This window comes from Acinonyx jubatus, chromosome B1, assembly GCF_027475565.1.
Source record: "Acinonyx jubatus isolate Ajub_Pintada_27869175 chromosome B1, VMU_Ajub_asm_v1.0, whole genome shotgun sequence".
In the NCBI taxonomy this organism is placed as follows: domain Eukaryota; kingdom Metazoa; phylum Chordata; class Mammalia; order Carnivora; family Felidae; genus Acinonyx; species Acinonyx jubatus.
In genome coordinates, this window is record NC_069382.1 from 78,873,819 (window position 1) to 78,891,684 (window position 17,866).

The 17,866-nt window shown below is 36.3% G+C and overlaps 1 protein-coding gene across 4 annotated transcripts in view; it reads left to right on the plus strand.

Moving 5' to 3' along the window:
- SLC10A7 (solute carrier family 10 member 7) overlaps positions 1-17,866 on the plus strand; it is a 249,557-nt gene that overhangs the window by 35,905 nt on the left and 195,786 nt on the right. Inside the window, exon 5 of one of the 4 annotated variants that reach the window (XM_053216897.1) lies at positions 6,654-13,112. The exons of 2 other annotated variants lie outside the window; for them this stretch is intronic. In XM_053216897.1, the coding sequence (XP_053072872.1) occupies positions 6,654-6,767 (114 nt within the window). In that variant the 3' untranslated portion in view covers positions 6,768-13,112. Of the gene's footprint in view, positions 1-1,849; positions 5,082-6,653; positions 13,113-17,866 lie in introns of those variants that run through there. One more of the 4 variants, XM_053216898.1, reaches the window with a different exon arrangement.

The window sequence follows — 17,866 nt, forward strand, 5'->3', positions numbered from 1 at the left end:
AGATGGCACTCAAAGGTCTCCCTCTATATGTGGCTAGTGCCTGTGCTACCTAGGTGAGAAAAATAGAGGTTGACCTATAAGTAGACCCAAAAGCCATAGTTGCAGAAAAAATGATCCCTACGAAGTTGTGTAGGCATTGATGTTTCTACCTGACAGGAGATCTCCCTTCAGAATGCTTTCCCATCTCTGCCAGGGCCCTGTGGTGGGTACCCCATCCAGGCATGGGCAGCACAGCAAAGGTCTGTGTATCTCACCGAGGCTTCCATTTGATGGCAAACAGTGTTTGTGAATATTTCTTATTCACAGCTGTATCCTCTGTGTCCAGTGCAGCACTCGGCATATGTCAGGGGCATAGTAAATCTATTTGAATTGATTAATATTTTTGAAGGAATGTGTTTAAATCTAGCCCTATCCAGGTCTTGATTTAAATATGTCTTATTAAAGCAGTAATTCATATCTTGTTTTACTTCATCCTATATTAAATAAACTTGTATAAATATCATACAGTTTTATAGAAAAATCAAGATACCTAATTGGCAATGTCTTGCAATATTTTTACTTCTCCCAGTTATTCACAACTATTCTGCTTCATCTAAACATCAGCAGCCACAGCCACTTAGATGGTGGCAACCTCCAAAATGGTGGGCATGATGTTTAGAAGGACATAAAAAAGACTTCTATAAGGTTGATCTTGTATGTTCAGATCAGTTCAGAGATGAAAAATGTACACAGACATTTTAGTAACTGAATGGGACCTTGAGTGTGTTTTTTTTCCCTTTCTTATTTTGGATGGTCTTAAACTATCTAGTCAAATAAAAATCTCATGTGGGAAAAATGATTTTGACACTAGAAGACCTTCATAGGTACTTGATAAGTGTTTTTGTTTGGCACAAATGATGTGGTAAAAAATTCTTTTCCTTAAAATAAATAGTGATTTTTTTCTCTCTGGAAGTTTCAGTATAAACAATTAAAATATATGTAAGAATACTTCTTTAGGTCATCTTCTATTGTGATAAATACACTTAAATTATTTTGCATATTTTTTGAAATACCTTTACGTGTATTTTCTCTTTTGAACTTCCTAACAATTGTACGAAGTAGATAAGACTGGTAATATATTACCCTGATATTTGTAGCTGGTCAAATTAGTATTTATAGGTAAGGTGCCTTGACTAAAGTCACACAGTTGGAAAGTATGGACTCCTTCTCCAGGCTTTCATCCCATCATACAATATCTCAAGCAAAAACAACAGAACTCCAGGAAGGAACACCTCGATCTTATGCTGGCTCTTCATTACAGGTGGACAGTTTGAAATTGTTCTGGGAGATCGAATGTCAATGCACTATTAACTTGAAACACATTATCGAACACTTGCAATTTACAGAGCACTGAACTAATATTTTGAGGAGCGGGAGGTAGAGTACAAAGAGAATCCAGCGGTAGTCTGCCTTCACAGAGATTGGTAATGAAATGGGGGAAATTGGCAGGAGCATAAGCAACAAGTGAGTGTGAATGAGTAGGTGGGGTCAGTAAGCAGGGGGCTGGAGAGGTCCCTAGGGTTTGAGCCAGGCCCACAAATTCTGGTTGGAAAGGTGGTCCTTGGAAGTGATCCGCTTTCAAGTTCTCTCCCACCGGTTAGGAAATTGTTTGAAAGTGCTTCCGGGTGAGGTGAAGGTAAACTTGTTCTAAGATCCAAGCTAGAAGGGATGCTGCTCACAAATCCTGTCCCAGCGATCTGGCTGACGCAGCACAGTTTGTTACCTGCATGTGGGAGCAGGAATGCAGGCTGAGTGAGGATGCGGTCGCATCACGACTGACAATTGCACTGCAAATGTTGCTTCCTTACAGTGACCTGGTGGCAGAATTGCCACTTTGCTGTGCCCATGGATACAAAATCTGAACGGAAAAACCGGAAACCACACTGATGGTGTGGGTGGGTCTGTGGCACAGGTAGGCCAAACCTATACGCATCATGGCAGCTGTAGAGTTAAAAGAAAAAATCACCACTGCCGTAGTCACAGAGAAAATCTTCAAATATATCTCAGCAGTTTCCATTCCCTACTGGATGAGAAGGTGATAGCAAATCTGAGATTTCCTTCTGTTCTTCAAACACGAGAAGGCTTTCGAAATTGTTTTGGTACCACAGATCCAACCTTTACCACCAGGAAGCCAATCCCCCCCAGGAACACAGCCACCAATATTCCCTTCTAGCTGGTATCTGAAACTATAAGACACAGTGTAGATGTTTTTTCTTTAAATGTTATTGAAATAAAAATAACAAATTAACTTCAATGTTATAAACCCTATTAGTACATACCTACTTTCCTCCCTAAATCCATACTATTGATTAGGTTATGTAAAATATTTCCTGGCAGTAGATACATGTTGTTTAGTGCTAACTGGAGAAATGATTAAATTAACATGTGAACATGCTTTGCAAATTACAAACCATTACAGTTACTTTGTTATTAGGTTACTGCTATTAGATGATGCTATTAGATGACTGGCTTTTAAAAAAATTGTTGATTAGAAAGTCTATTTGATATAGTTAATTGAGTTAGGTATTGAATTGTCTTATTGTATGTTGTGTTACTACTCTGGGAGTTAGGAGTTAAATGTGATGTATTCCACCTTGGTTTAGAAACCCATAGTTTTAACATGATACTTGAAAAAACATTTAGTGTTTTCTCTCTTCCTTGCCTAAATTGCTTCACTTATTTCTTTTTGCCTCAAAAGGCTGGGAAGAGAGAAGAGAGAGTACTATGATAGTCTACTTGATTTTTTTTTTAAAGGTTCTTCACTTTTGTCTTTATATTTTTAAGATCTATGTCTTTATCTTTTGAACTTTCCCCTCTCTCGTTCCTGTCCTTTTCCTATTTATCTTTCATCATTGTCTCTCCCTCTTTTTTTTCTGGTGAATTTTAGTTCCTCCACTAAGTCTTAACCAAACTGGACTCTTTAGTAGGTTTCTGCATGATCCCCTGGCACCTTTGTTATTGTCGCTGTCTTCAGTGTCGTCTCTTAATGTGTGGTTTCTTCCTTGGGGCATAACTGTATTTCAGCCTAGAGCAGGACATCTTAGGTTTCCAAATCCTTAACTTGGCCTTCTAATGACAGAGGCATGCACATCCCTGGCACTATCTCTTCTTCCAGAAGCTGTCAGGGTTCATCCATCTGCTCTGGCAATCGTAGCCTCTGAAGGTCCTCTATGACAGGCGATTGCCTTCTACCCTGGCTCTGTGTACAGCAGGTGTTCGCAGGGTCCACGGGACTCCTTCTGCCCTCAGCACCAAGATGTTAGGAAGCTTCCTGTGGGGTGTGCAACTAATGTGTGACTCTGCTTAGCTGTGACCACAAGGCCCATCCCAAAGCCTGCTGGTGTCATGTACCCTCAGGTCTTCCTTCTAGGCAGCTACCTACTCTTTAAAGTGCTGCTTCCAATGCCTTCTCAAAATGAATCACTGCAGCTTTATTTGGAAATTGCAGAAGTCAAGGAGATGGATGGCCGCCTGAGAGGACCTTGAGCTATAACTATAACTCTCTAAAATCTCCAGTCAGAGTCAAATCATATAATCTCTTTAAACTCCATCTCGTATGATTCTGTAGAAATAATTCTCCATTTGGTCTAGGTGTGAGGGTCTTGGGGGATGTTGGTTTGGTTATCCTGATTTTCACTCTTTGGCTTCTTTTCCGACATTAACCCCCCACCCCGCCAGTCGTGGCAAAGGTTGGGGGTGGGATGGCAGAAGACCATTTACCTCAATCCATACCAAAGTTGTATTCTGTTTTTGCATTGACTCAGCCTAAGTCAACACAGAATATTAGCTAATTTGGAGAATCTGCCCAATTTATTTATTTCATAAGTGCTCAATTCATACTCAAGGAAGTAAAGGAAATAAAGTATGTTGCAAGGAAATGAATTGATTTCCTGTATCTGTCTAATTGAATATTATTTTCTCAAATTGACCCAACTTTAAATTTCTTATTTTGTTGAATTTTTGGTGATTTTTTTTAACAACTCCCATTCTTTTGTATAAATTATACTAATTAGATACCAATAATAATGATTTTTTTCTCTTCAAAAAACTGTATTGATTAAGTGACTATGCTGGTTAATGTATGTATCATACACCCCTGATTGCTTTCTAATATCTATACTCCCTCTTTCTTTAGAGCAGAACCTTTCAGCTGGGCACACTGCCACTCAGCTAAACACTGTGTTTACTAGAATTTGTGGTGTTCCAATGGCCATGTAACTAAATTCTGGCCAGTGAAATGTAAATGGAAGTATTGCATATCACATCCAAGATATCTCCTTAAAAGTGGGTGGTGCAGCCTTCATTTTTCCTTCCTCTCTCTGCTTACTGGAATGTTGACCTGATGGCGACAGCTTGAAGAGCAGTCTTAAGATTGAGAGACAGGCTGCTAATGATAGTGGAGCATCAAGAACAGGATTCTGGGTTCTTTTGACTATGGCGTTGCCATATCCTGGGTTGCCTACGTCCAGGCTTCTTTTACAAGCATACCTCTCTTGTATAAGCATTGTTATTTGGAGTAGTTTTTTGTCTGCAACTAAACTTGATCACAATTGATGTAAAATATATAATTTTCAAATAATGGGATATAATAAAGTACACTTAATACTGGAGCTACACTGAATGTATTTCAAAATAATATATTTAGAAGCCACTTGAAGAGCTAAAGTGATTCCTGGGTCCATTATAACTTAATAACGTGCATTATTATAAAAAGTAGCTCAATGATTGTCTTGAATATTTTACCTCTTTTGATTCTTTTGGAAATGCGGATTAATACTGAGAAATAGTTTTGTTATTTAGCAGCAGTATTCCTAATGCTAAGTACAAAACTCTAGACACTTGGGGGAATTTTTGGAAATATTCTGTCTTGAATCCTTTTTGCTAATGTATTCGAGACTGATTTTGTGCTTTTTTTGTTGTTTCTTGAGTGACGGTGATAAGAATACATATAGTAAAGTGTGGTTGGTAATGCTTCTCATAAACTTTATGCATCTTTTGTCAAGGACAGATATTCAAAATAAATGAGCTCAGATTTTTCATTATCTTTGAGTTTACGTATTATTTTGAAGCTAATGTAATTAAGAAAAAAACATGGTGAAATACACCTCACATAAAACATACCGTTTTAACCATTTTTAAGTGTATAGCTCATTGACACTACAGTTTACATTGTTGTGTAATCATCACCACCATCCATCTCCAGAACTCTTTCATCTTCCCAAAATAAAACTCCGTACTCATTAAATAAAAACTCCCTATTCCTCCCTCTCCCCAGCCCGTGGCAACCCCCTTTCTCATTTTCCATATCCATGAATTTGACCCCTCAAGAAAGAAACCTCATACAATTGGAATCATACAGTATTTGTCTCCTTTTGACTTGCTTATTCCACACTGATATATTGTTTTTCTTTACTTGGGGAATTATTTCAGCATAAATGAATTATTATTGCACAGGATTGTCTTTTTTACGTTCATCTTCTGAAAATTTTCATTGATCGTGGTAATTACAGTGAACGTTAACAGAGTAGATAGTGTTATGATAAAATAGGGTATTTGAATCATTAGTTTATGCAATACAGTCCAAGGTAGAGGTCACTGTATAGTTTGGTATTTTTGATATTATAACGACCATTGAAACATAAAACAAGGGCTTTATGTTAACAGATATGCCATATGAGATGAATATGTTAGATATTTTAGCTAATCTGGTGAGTTTCCTGTCATCCTATGTAAGAACATAAAGGTCATATTGTAGTGTACCATTTGATTTCACGTGTTATCTGAATATATTAGAAATAGATAAAATGTGATTTTAGGATAAAATGTTAAAGTTCACAGATGAAGCGGTTATCCCACTTGGCTTATATTCTATGTGTGTAACAAATAGTAAATTAGTTTTTCTTTCTCAGAATGTACAGATTTTTAGGATTGAATAATAATCCCTAAAAAAGGAATCAAGATGTTGATGATTATTTGTTGCCTTGGGGAAAATATTGATGATCTTTGTTGTTTCAAAAATAACATTTGTCCTTGACTTAAGTTGTTTTGTTTTTTGTTTGTTTGTTTTGTTTTTTAAACTTGTATCACTGCTTGCTCCCTCTTGGTTTCCTCAGAGGCACTTTATAGAGGTATGCTTCAATAAAACCTTTCTGGTAGATTGGTAGCTGGTACGATGCTTTCAAAAAATCCCAATTAAAAGAAGAAATATGATAGGGAGTTGGCCTAATGGGAGGTATGCAACTGTATTTGCAAATCTTAGACATCATCCCGCTATTTTGGTGTAACCCTTCAGCTGACAATTAAAATCTTTGTTTTATTAGTCATCACCCAACCCTAACAGATGGGTGAAGAATTAATCTGATTTGTATTTTTCCCCACAACTTTCTCCTACACATTGTAATAATCTATGATTCGCATTCAGTGAGTTCTTAAAGATAGTTGATAGGCCATACAGATACAATATTTATATCCTATTAAAATTACGCCAGAGTAAAACCACAGAACAGAAGAGCTTCTAAGACCCCTGTAGAAATTTGAAGACAATTTTGATACTCTCGTCCACTTGAAAAAAAAAAAAAATCTGCCTAATACCATAATGTTTTTTCCCTTGCCAGGACCCTCCTTGCCTGGTGTCATTTCTTGAGCTCTCCTGGGAGGAGATTAGTCTAAAACAACAAAGTAGCCAGATGTCTGGTTCTGAGAGAGTCCCAGAGGCCAGGCTACGGTAGGCAACAGAAACCGCGTGGGGCTGAAGATCAAAGATACCTGAGAATTACTTATGGGCACATAATATGTGTCATTCCCATTATTAACAGTCTGAGAAAATTTGTTTCTCTAATTAACCCTTTTGTTGGCGTAACCTTAAATTTTAGTCACTATATTTCTTTTTTGATATGTGTTCTTTTGTGTGGTTTTGAGAAGTATACATATCAAAAAAGAGAAATGAAAAGGAACCTATGTGCTTGATTGAAATCTCTAAGTACTGTTATTCTTATCCAAAATAGATATGCTGTCCAGTGTATCATCATTTATCATGAAATGAGTGGCATTATGGTTCTAGGTTAAAATTACAAATTAATAGTCAGGAGCTACATGTTTTAATGTGTGAAGAGCTCTTCTTAAAGCTCTAAGCCTTACTTTTAAAAGTACAATTATTTCAACTTTTAACTGCTTTAGAGTGGAGATTTTTAGATCACAGCTTCCTGGTCTTAAAATGAATTCAGGATAAATCCCAGTGGTGGGAAATCTGTACCTTATTAATAGTTGACCTCTTTCTTTTCACATTGGTATTATAATGAAATGCTAATTAAACGTTCTTGCTATCCTTTACCTGTTTGCTTTATAGATACAATTTTACATTGTTTAGACGCAGACAAATTTGGAAAATATGAATACATTTGCTCTTTTGAGTTTGTTTTAATCCTAAAGGCTCTGAAAGCTTTTAGCTGAATTTATTCCAAGGGATGGGGAAACATCTAATTATAACTTTTGATGTGTTAGCCTCTAGATGACAGTATCAAAATAGAGAACAAAAGATTCTGGTTGGCCTTGCCACTTGTTTTTGTTTCCGTTCAACATCATCGTGTAACAACAAAATCGTGTAAAAGCCTTATTCCTGCTTTCCTTGAGATATAATCATAAACCATTGTTACCAAGAGCCAGCTTTAGCGCTTTTAAGTGCTACAACACATTCTTTAACATCTAGTAATATAAACTTGGCATAAAAGCTGTAAAAATGTCTTTAGACCTAATTGGAGATATGTGTTAGCAATATAGTGCAGAGATTTCATATTCTTTGTGTAGTGGTCAAGGCTTCTTTTAACCCCTTGAGGAAAATGAAGCTCCTAGGAGCAGTTTGTAAGGATTAATTGATTTATCTCTTTGCTTCTAGATTTAAGTATTGAAGCAAGAATAAAATTGGCTTCCTGCACAAAGCACTGGAGAGACAACTGTATTTTTTTTTTTTAAGAGCAGAATTTGTGTTACTTTAGTGACAAAGGGTGATCTGTGCTTTCGCTCCTTACACCTGTGTTTCTGTTACTGCTTACCCCATCGTCAACAATATCATTTATTATCACTGGGGAGTCTGGTTATTTGTTTTCCTATTTTGAGTGCAAATTGAGTTCAGTTATGACAACTGTGCCATAAACATTTCTAAGCTCCAGTTACTGGCTTACTTTAAACAAGTAGTATTTGGAGTAACAAAACACTTCCCAGTATCACAATATTATTGTCAGTTCCTTGAAGGTGGTTATATAGCAGGATTTGATTTGAAGGAATGAGAGTCATGGTTCCAGGGCAAAGGTCCAATGATGGAAGGAGCATTCCATTCTGTTGTGGTTCAGGGGGCTGTTCTTGTTTCTTCCTTTCAAGGAAGTCCTCATTTCCTCCCCTTCCCACCTCACCCCCAAGACACACATGCTTGTGTATGTATACACATTTAAAATGGGGATTTGCTAAGGAGAAGACCAAAAGGTAACTCTTTTAATTTTTTTTTTTTTAAATCTTTCAGAAGTTGCCAATGTTGCTGGTCATGTTAATGTATTCATCTTGAGTCGCTTCATTGACTCCTGATCCTCTTGCCCCTTCCCCCTCTTCTTCCTCCCCTCCCATTTATGTTATGGGCCATTACTGTGAGTATCATCTTTTGGGGCATCTCTCCCTCAACACTGTGTACAGAGAAATGTTGAATTATGCTTGAAAAAATAAGCATTATCAAATTTAAGGAGGTGAAGAGTGTTGGTTTTCTAGTTCCTGCTTTTTCTTCATTCACTCTACCTTCCTTACTCATAGATTTCTTTGTAGATTACCTCCACCTCTACCCTGTCATATTTTCTCTATTCTTCATCTTTTAGTTCTTAATTGTGTTTCAGCAGTCTGCCGATAGCCTTCCAGGATGGGTTCTGATATGAAATAAGAGCAAAGTTGTAAGAACAGGCAATTAAGCTCTCTTTTTAAAATTCTTTTAATAACTTAATGTGTAATGATTTAGTACTTGAGTGGATATTGAGGTAATAATCTATAAACTTTTTGTGATAGAATTATGTGCTAAATAAAAATGCTTGCAATATAAATCAAGTTGGCTTTGTTAGAATGTGATGACTCAATATGCATTTTAATTTCTCTTAATTTTAAAAGCTTTGAAGTTAAGCATATGGTCTTAAACATTTGTTTTTAATCTGCAATGGTTTGAAAGATCTTAAGACCTGCTTACTTACCTTTTTAACTTGTTTCCTAAATTTCTTTACTTTTATTTTTTTTTTAATTTTTTTAATGTTTATTTATTTTTGAGACAGAGGGAGACAGAGCACGAGTGGGGGAGGGGCAGAGAGAGAGGGAGACACAGAATCTGAAACAGGCTCCAGGCTCTGAGCTGTCAGCACAGAGCCTGATGCGGGGCTCGAACCCACGAACCGTGAGATGGTGACCTGAGCCGAAGTTGGATGCTTAACTGACTGAGCCACCCAGGTGCCCCTAAATTTCTTTACTTTTAAAGTAACATTTATCCTCATCTGAGGTTTGTAGAAATAACCCTTGGATCATCTGTCACTGTTTCCAATGGTGCTCTTTGGCTCTAAATTGCCTCAGAGTCTGAGGCCGCAAAGTGATAGGATTAGATCCTAGCAGATGGGAGAGTCCTTTCCCCAGTGGCAAATGACTGGTAGCACACTGCTCAAGCCGGCAGTTCTGGAAACAAAGTTATGTTTTGAGTACAAAAATGATCTTGAATCCTTGTGACTTCTAACTCTATGGTTAAAATAAAGGACAACGTCTTGAAAAGAAGTAATAGAAAATTAAGCATTGTCATTGATTGTATCCAATGTGAGCAGTTGGCAGAAGTGTTTTAAGTGGAGTCCTTTTTCTTTTTCAGGTAAGATTTACATGATTAAATATAGAATGAAACGACAGCCAATAGATAATCAGATACCTCAGAATAATGTTTGGGAAGCTGGGTTTCCTGAAGACCTGAGGCTTAGTTATTTTAGCCTGGGGATTTTGCCTGGGGAAAAATGTATGTGCCTCAACAGCTGAAGGGCTATTCAGGAAGAAACAAAGTAAAATGGCATCTATTTTAACGTGTAATTTTGATATTTCATACTTAATCTTATCCGTAGCAGAAATGTCAAAATACACCAGCTGCAGACCATTTCTGAAGCCATATCTACACTACCAAATTGAACTAGGTAGATAAAATCCTTAAGAATCAAATAGTTTTCCATAGGGAGAAGAGGGTGTCCTTTCTAGGTAATTCTCTGGAGGGTAGGGAATGTGCTAGTGGAGTCAAATTGAAGATGTGCTGTATTTCAAATACAGGAACATCCAGCCTTAAAAAACTGCTGTGGGGAGGTCAGGGGGCAGCTTTAAAAATTGACTTATCATACTTAAACGTAACTATGGATTCTTTCACACCATTTTCTATCTCTATTTATTCCCACTTACATTTAAAATAACATGTTCCTTCATTTATGTTTATTTTTTTTTGTTTTAAATTTTAACGTCATCTCAAGTTGAATTGTTCATGCTAGAAATGATACTACAGTTCTGTCCCTCATTTCTTTCTCCTTCATAGACTGAGTTATTCTAGCCATATGAGTTACTGTTTAAGTTAAAGTCAAGTTCTTACTAATGGAATGGCTAGATTTCTATTTTATATAAATGCTTTTCTTTTGTTCACCCTGGAAGCTTACGCCTTAAAGGAATTAAAATAGTAAAGTCTAGGCTACCATTTATCCTGTCACTACATGGCTGTTGTTTATTGTTTTTTATTCAAAAATCAAGTTTCTGTATTTAATGACTTGGAAGATGCATTACATTTTGTCAAAATGTAAGAATTTATGAAAAATAAAGAGCCTCTGGAATCCCCAAAAGATCAAGAAGGGGATGTGTATAATTTTGCTGTTTAACACTTATATAAGCATTAATATTTATTATTGAGTTTAGTATTTTGTATTTTCTCTTCCGTCAACATATATTATAGTGTATTATTTAGAGAACATTAAACAGCTAAGATTGAGTCACAGTAAAAAAAAAAAATTAGGTTTTTTCTTTTTTCGTCTTTTATTTGAATTTTCCCCATGGTTGTTTGGTAAAGAGCAAACAAATTTGTTCATGATGAGGGCATTTACCTTGAATAAAACCCTGTCTGGTATGTATGGAAGTAAACCAAAGAACTGACAGGTTGCAGAATGGTCACCATCATCTCTTACCCTAATGCACAGACTGTTAATGCTAAGGTAACAGAGGTAACTTTGGCAGTGAAAACCAGTGCCATGTGCAGATATGGCCTTTGATACTTAAGTTTTACTTAATTATTAGAGTGAACATGAAGCACATCAGGTTGGTTGGCTTAACTAATAGTATTAGTTTCCTAGCATTTAAAATTCATAGAAATGTTAGATAAATGCACTTTTGTTTGACCAGAGGATTCATTTTTTATTAAAATAGCCATTAAAAAACCAAAACACAACATTTCTAGAAACTCATTTTTTCTAAAGAAATACATGATAAGTAGAAAATGTTTCCCTAGCCAAATTGGTAGCCTTGTGCTCTTTAAAACTTTTTTTTAATGTTTATTTATTTTTGAGAGAGAGAGAGAGAGAGTGAGCGATCAGGAGTGGGGGAGCGGCAGAGAGAGAGAGAGAGAGACAGAAACAGAAACTGAAGTAGGCTCCAGGCTCTGAGCTGTCAGAACAGAGCCCCATGTGGGGCTTGAACCCACAAACCTTGAGATCGTGACCTGAGCTGAAGTCCAGCACTTAATCGACTGAGCCACCCAGGCACCCCAATCTTGTGCTCTTTTAGACAGCATTATTTGGAATACTTTAAAAAGTACTTTTTACCCCATAAATGTCAAATTATGCCTTTTCTTTGTAACCTTTTTAAGGGGAAGTTTTATCAAGGAATGAGACCACTGCATTTAATTCACTGAAGTAAATTATAATTTCAAACATCTCTTTATGATGTTTTAAAGATCATCTTGTGTAATGTATACATATCTTTTTAGTGGAATATACCCCTTGGCTTTTCCGTATTTGATAGGTGTTGTAGCTTGGAAAGAAAACCACACATAGAGTAAACCACAGACTCCAGGAACCGGACAGCATGAAAATAAAACACACTTTCATATATGCAAACAGTAAAAAGCATACAAATTGGCCAGCTCTTTTTTTGAAGTTTTCAGTGATAATTAGAGATTAAAAAATAATTTTGCCATATCTGTTGTGATTCTCTACTCTTTCAGCCAGTTGTAGCAACCCACACACTTTCCTCATGAGGGGATCAGTGCACACAAAGGCTTATGCTTTGAGGGAACCTTAGAACATGCTTGGATTCGAATATAAAAACCCCACGTTTCACAAAGACACTGGTGTAGGATCTCCCCGACCTTTGTCCCCTTGAGAAATAGTGATGACAGCCATTTAGATCTTCCCCCACACCTCTAGTCCTCTGTATCGATGGAAAAAAAATGCTTTAGACAACTGATGACCAAGCAGTTAGCTTTACCAACCTGAGCTTTGGTGTTTGAAATTTGGTTTTCAGTCTCATTTCCTGCCTACTGAAGCGATATGGCTTTTAGACAACCAGACTTTCAAAAGTTAAAAGGCAATAAGTCAATCCCCCTGCAAACACAGAAACATAGATTCAAATCGTAAATAAGGAAATGCAGTGGGTACATTAAACAGACATAGAAAAATGGATTTCTGTCTTTTGTAGTAAGGTAATTGGGCACCACCGCTTGGCAGGAGCTGGTGCTATTGAGCTGGCTGTAGCTGCCACAGGTTGATAGGCAGGTGATCAGGCAGCTTCCACCAGGGTCTGCACAGGAGGCCTACCTAATATGCTGTCTGCCCTAAGGGCCTATGGGAACACAGTTGGATTATTATGTTAATGCATGAGCCTGCTGCCCTCTTCCTATCCCAGCTGGGTTCCCTGTTGTTAGGAACTGCTTTGCACTGACAGTGGAGTAATATGCTTCATGATTGAAAGGGCAAAGGGGCTTGGAGGAAAAAAAAAAAAAAAGAATAGGCCTGTACAGATATGTAAATGAAGGAAGGAAATCTGTAGGAAGATTTCACTCTATACAGAGAAAGTTTATTAGAAAGTTCTTTTTTCTTGCAGCACTCTGTAAAACCACTCATTTCTTAATTAATTTCTAGGCTTGCTTTCCTTCCTAACACTGCCATGAAGTACATGGCAACGTTTTCCAAAACAGGCACTTAGGCTGATTTGTTTTCAACTGAGATGCTCTAACACATCCGAACCCAGGTGGAGTGCTGACAGTGGTGCATTTTTTTTGCACATTCATTACTCTTTAATACTCGTCCTTCACTTATTCCACTATTTTTTACAGGAAAGTTATGTCTTAAGGTGCTGAAGGATTTATGTTATGTATTGCTATCACTTCGATTTTTCTTTATTTTTGGTGAAGCTTTGGGAAACTGCATAAACCTGTCTTTTGGGAGTGGGTAGGTGTAGAGGTGAGGAAGTGTTTGGGTGGGGTAGAAGGTATTTTCTTGGGTCTATGAGTTTAATATGAGTGATGGTTCAAATTGCAGTAGCATTTGGTTTTCAACTGAGCTTTTTAACATTGACATCATAATGTAGTGAAGAGTGTGGGCTTTCGTGTCCACAGACCTGTACAAATGCTGGCTCTACTAACTATTAGCTATCTTATTTTGGGTAAACCACTTTACCTCATATCTACCTCAGCTGTACAATGGGTATAATATGAATTTTAAATGAGAGGATAATGAATATAAATAATTTTGTTGATGTAGAGTGGGTATTCATCAATGCTCACTATAATAATGATACGTAATTGCTATTATAGCAACTATAAATTTCAGTTATTAGACCATTATTTTAATATGTATGGTTGTATACATTCAATGGATTGAAGATTCTGTCTTTTCCTCTACATGTTTCTTTTCTTTCTTTCTTTCTTTCTTTCTTTCTTTCTTTCTTTCCTCCTTTCTTTCTTTCTTTCTTTTTTTTTTTTTTACCAAGCCTCAGCAAATGGGAATGACTTTAGCTTCAACCAGAATTTGACACAAAAACATAATGTTAGGATATGTTTTTAAACAATTAGTTTTATAATAAGCCACATTTCAAATGCTGAAAGGAAATTGAATGGAAAAGAAAATCTATTTGGCCAATATTCCAGACAGCCTCTGGAAATATTTTTTGTGGATGTCTAAATTTGGAAAAGTTTACAAGTATTCCTATATATGTGACTGTGTCTAACACATTTGTTTATTTAAACTAAGTAGAATGGCAGTATATGGCTGGGAATTATTTTAAATATCTCTCGTGGTTTTTTTCACTTGGCACGGTACTTACTGGATGAAAAGATGTATATAAAGATGATGTTCCCAGTGCCTAGCACACTGAGGGATTGGGAAATGATGGTCATTGTGAATTAGTGTCCATGCATGTTTCGTATCAACAGCACAGCCTGCATTAAATAATGCTTTGCAGATTTGAAAGGAGGAACTTCAGAGAGATTCTTAAGGTCAGCAAATGTAAAAAGTTGGGTGTAGTATAGGATCCATAAGCTAGTAAGATGGTTATCATATAAATGATGAAAAGAATTCATATGATTTAAAAATGATCCATTAATCATTTTAATACTCCATTGAAAACTTTGTTAAAGTTTGAGGTAGATACTTTGTGTTATATTAGAAAAGAGACTCCTTTCTGAAAAGTGATTATGCATTTAACTTTACATGTACAGAATACAGGGAGAAGGTACCAGTTCTGTCTAAGCAATTCTTTGTAGTTATAGAAAAATTCTTTTATACCATATCTTCATATTACCCATTTAGTTGGTTACATATATGGTGTGTTGGGGGGGTATGTAGCTATGTACATTTATATACATGAATATACATGTAAACACATGAATATATACATATGTATGTATATCTCTGGCTGTATTGATACGTACATTATATAAAATCTCAGAATCTGATGTATACCTAGGAATATTTCAAGAGGAGCTCTAGTCAAGCACATTGCTTAATAATGGAATTTTAAATAATGCCTTAAGTTTGAGCAATAGTTGTTAATTGTGAAGACTTTGAAGAAAAGACATTATAGTAATCAATAAGACCATGAAATAGGTAAAGAATACTCAAAGGAGTATGCCTTTTTAAAATTTCCTTCTTCTTTACCAATCAACAGTGCAGGCTGCATCACTGCCGATTGTCAGAATACAGATCTACATCTCTCCCAAATATAGCCTATTGTACATACAAAGAAGTCCGTCACAGAGTGAATTATAAACTCTGTTTTAAAGGAAGTCCACTTTGAAGAAAATCTATGTAGTCTATTCGGCTTAAATAAACATTTGTCCAATGCCTGGTTTTCTTTAAAATAGCTTTGGATTTAACACATCCTATAGTTCCTTATAGGCTGAATGTTATGGAGAATAGAAGTCTTATCTTATTAGAAGAAGAAGAAGAAGAAGAAGAAGAAGAAGAAGAAGAAGAAGAAGACGATGACGACGAAGAGAAAAAGACAAAAACAACCTAGTTCCTTAAACACAGTAGGAATTCATCGAATGCTCATTGACTGAATAATTGGGTCAACATAATAATGTAGTATAATAATAGTATAATAACACTCGGATATAAGTCCATGGATCCCAATGTACCTTGTTTTTTCTTACCTTTACTTAGTACTGCTCTCAAGGAAGCATTATCCATGTGTCCCTTTGGCAGCTTTGTGAAGCTGCTGAGTTACCTTTCCGACCTCCCTGACAAAGTGGTAACTTCTGCCTCTCCTGAGCCCCTTCCTACCTCCACTAACCCATCCCACTTCTTTATGCCCTCCCCACATTGTTATTCTGCCAGAGACACAAGAAAGGCCAGAGTTGGAGACATGATGATTGGGTGCAGGTGTGCTTTATAGGAAAGAAGCAAATGTTTTGCCAGAGGGGTTGTTGGTTTCTGCCCTTCTAGAAGCCATTAGCCTGTCCAGTGACTATGTTCTCCCTCTAGTTGTGTTCCACATTCACCCTTTGCTTTTCAGGAAACTTTAGAAACACCCTAGATTATTCTTTTATTCCAAGCCCCAATCCTAACTAGAATTGTGAGGACCTGCTGCTCTGTAAAGGTTTCACCCCCCTACCCCCAGACTTCTTTCAGACTCTTCCCCCAAAGATGGTAAAACACACACACACACACACACACACACACACACACACACACAACTTTTCTTGACTTTTTCCTTAGGTCTCATGAATTTCTGAATATTAACAAAGAGGTCTACATAATAGGTTATGATTCTAAAATCACAGGGAGTTACAAACAATAAACACTGAACTTTTTTAAAAGGTTTGCCTTACATCCCCATATCCATCCTTTCTCTTCTTCCTACTTTAAAAATGCTTATTTGTCTCCATTTTTCCAAATTCACCAGAAATTTTATCTCTATTTGGGTCCCTAATTTGGCAAGTCATTGATTAATAGTTCTCACCACTTAGTAATGAGATAATATTGATGATGATACAATTAATAATAACTAATATTTAGTACTAACTATGATAATGCTTTATATAAATTTTCTCATTGAATTCTCACAAATGCTTACAAGCAGATAGTAATATTACACCCATTGTGAGACAAGGAAACGGAAGTTTAATATGGCTAAAGTTGTTCAGTCTCCTGTCTGTGGAGCTGGATTCAGACCAATATAAGCTAAATCTAGCGCCCTCTAGTGCCTGCAATCTTACGGCTGTTTTAAGTGGTAAATTATGTACTGAAACATAGCCTTCATTTCCCAACTGCCTCTCTCTAATATTTGGGTTGTATCCTTACCTATTCTTGTGTAGGAGGTTGTGTCTCATTAGGTATAATCATATCATATATATCTAGGAGGATGGATCATGGATAAATAAGAGAAAACCATGCTAACAAGTTTTTTTAGCCCTGTTTTTCAAGATTGAATGGGTAGGCAGCTTAATAACTTGGTATTATCTCATGATGACAATGTCAAAGGAAAAAGTAAGAGCCAGCGTAACTAGTCCTTCTTTTACTAGTAAAGTGTGATAGCAAAAATGGTGTGAATAGTGAATAGTTAACAGCTGACAATTTAAGGGCACGAAAGGCAGAACCTAAATTTGCATTAGTTTCCTTAAAGATAAATGTAATCTTGGAACTGACAGTCTGGCAAGTGCATAAATAGACCCTGAAGCTCAGACAGTAAAGTTATTTGCAGTTATAAAATGCAATTGACCTTTATAGAATATGGGTGTTAGAAGCACTGATCCCCATGCAGTCAAAAATCTGTGTATAACTTTTGACTCCCTAAAAACTTCACTAATAGCCTACTGTTGAATGGCAGCCTTACTGAAAACAGAGTTGATTAACACATATTTTTTATGTTCCACTGTTATATACTGTCTTCTCACAATAATAACTAACTTTTTCTTATTTTTTTTTCGTGTTTCTAGGCTATGCAGTTCAGCTGTGAGTTTTTCAAATTGGTGCAAATCTCCAAAAAATTTTCCAGTATATTCACTGGGAAAAAAAAAATCCACATATAAGTGGGCCATGTAATTCAAACCCATGTTGTTCAAGGGTCTACTGAAAATAAGTCATGGGGCTGTAACCTACAGCATGATGACTGTAGTCAATAATACTGTATTGCTTATTTGAAAGTTTCTAGGAGAGTAGATCTTAAAAGTTCTCATCATAAGAAAAAACATTTTTGTAACTTTGTGTGATGACAGATGGTAATTAGACTTAATGTGATGATTATTTTGCGATGTATACAAATATCTAATCAATATTTTATATATCTGAAACTAATAGAATGTTATAAG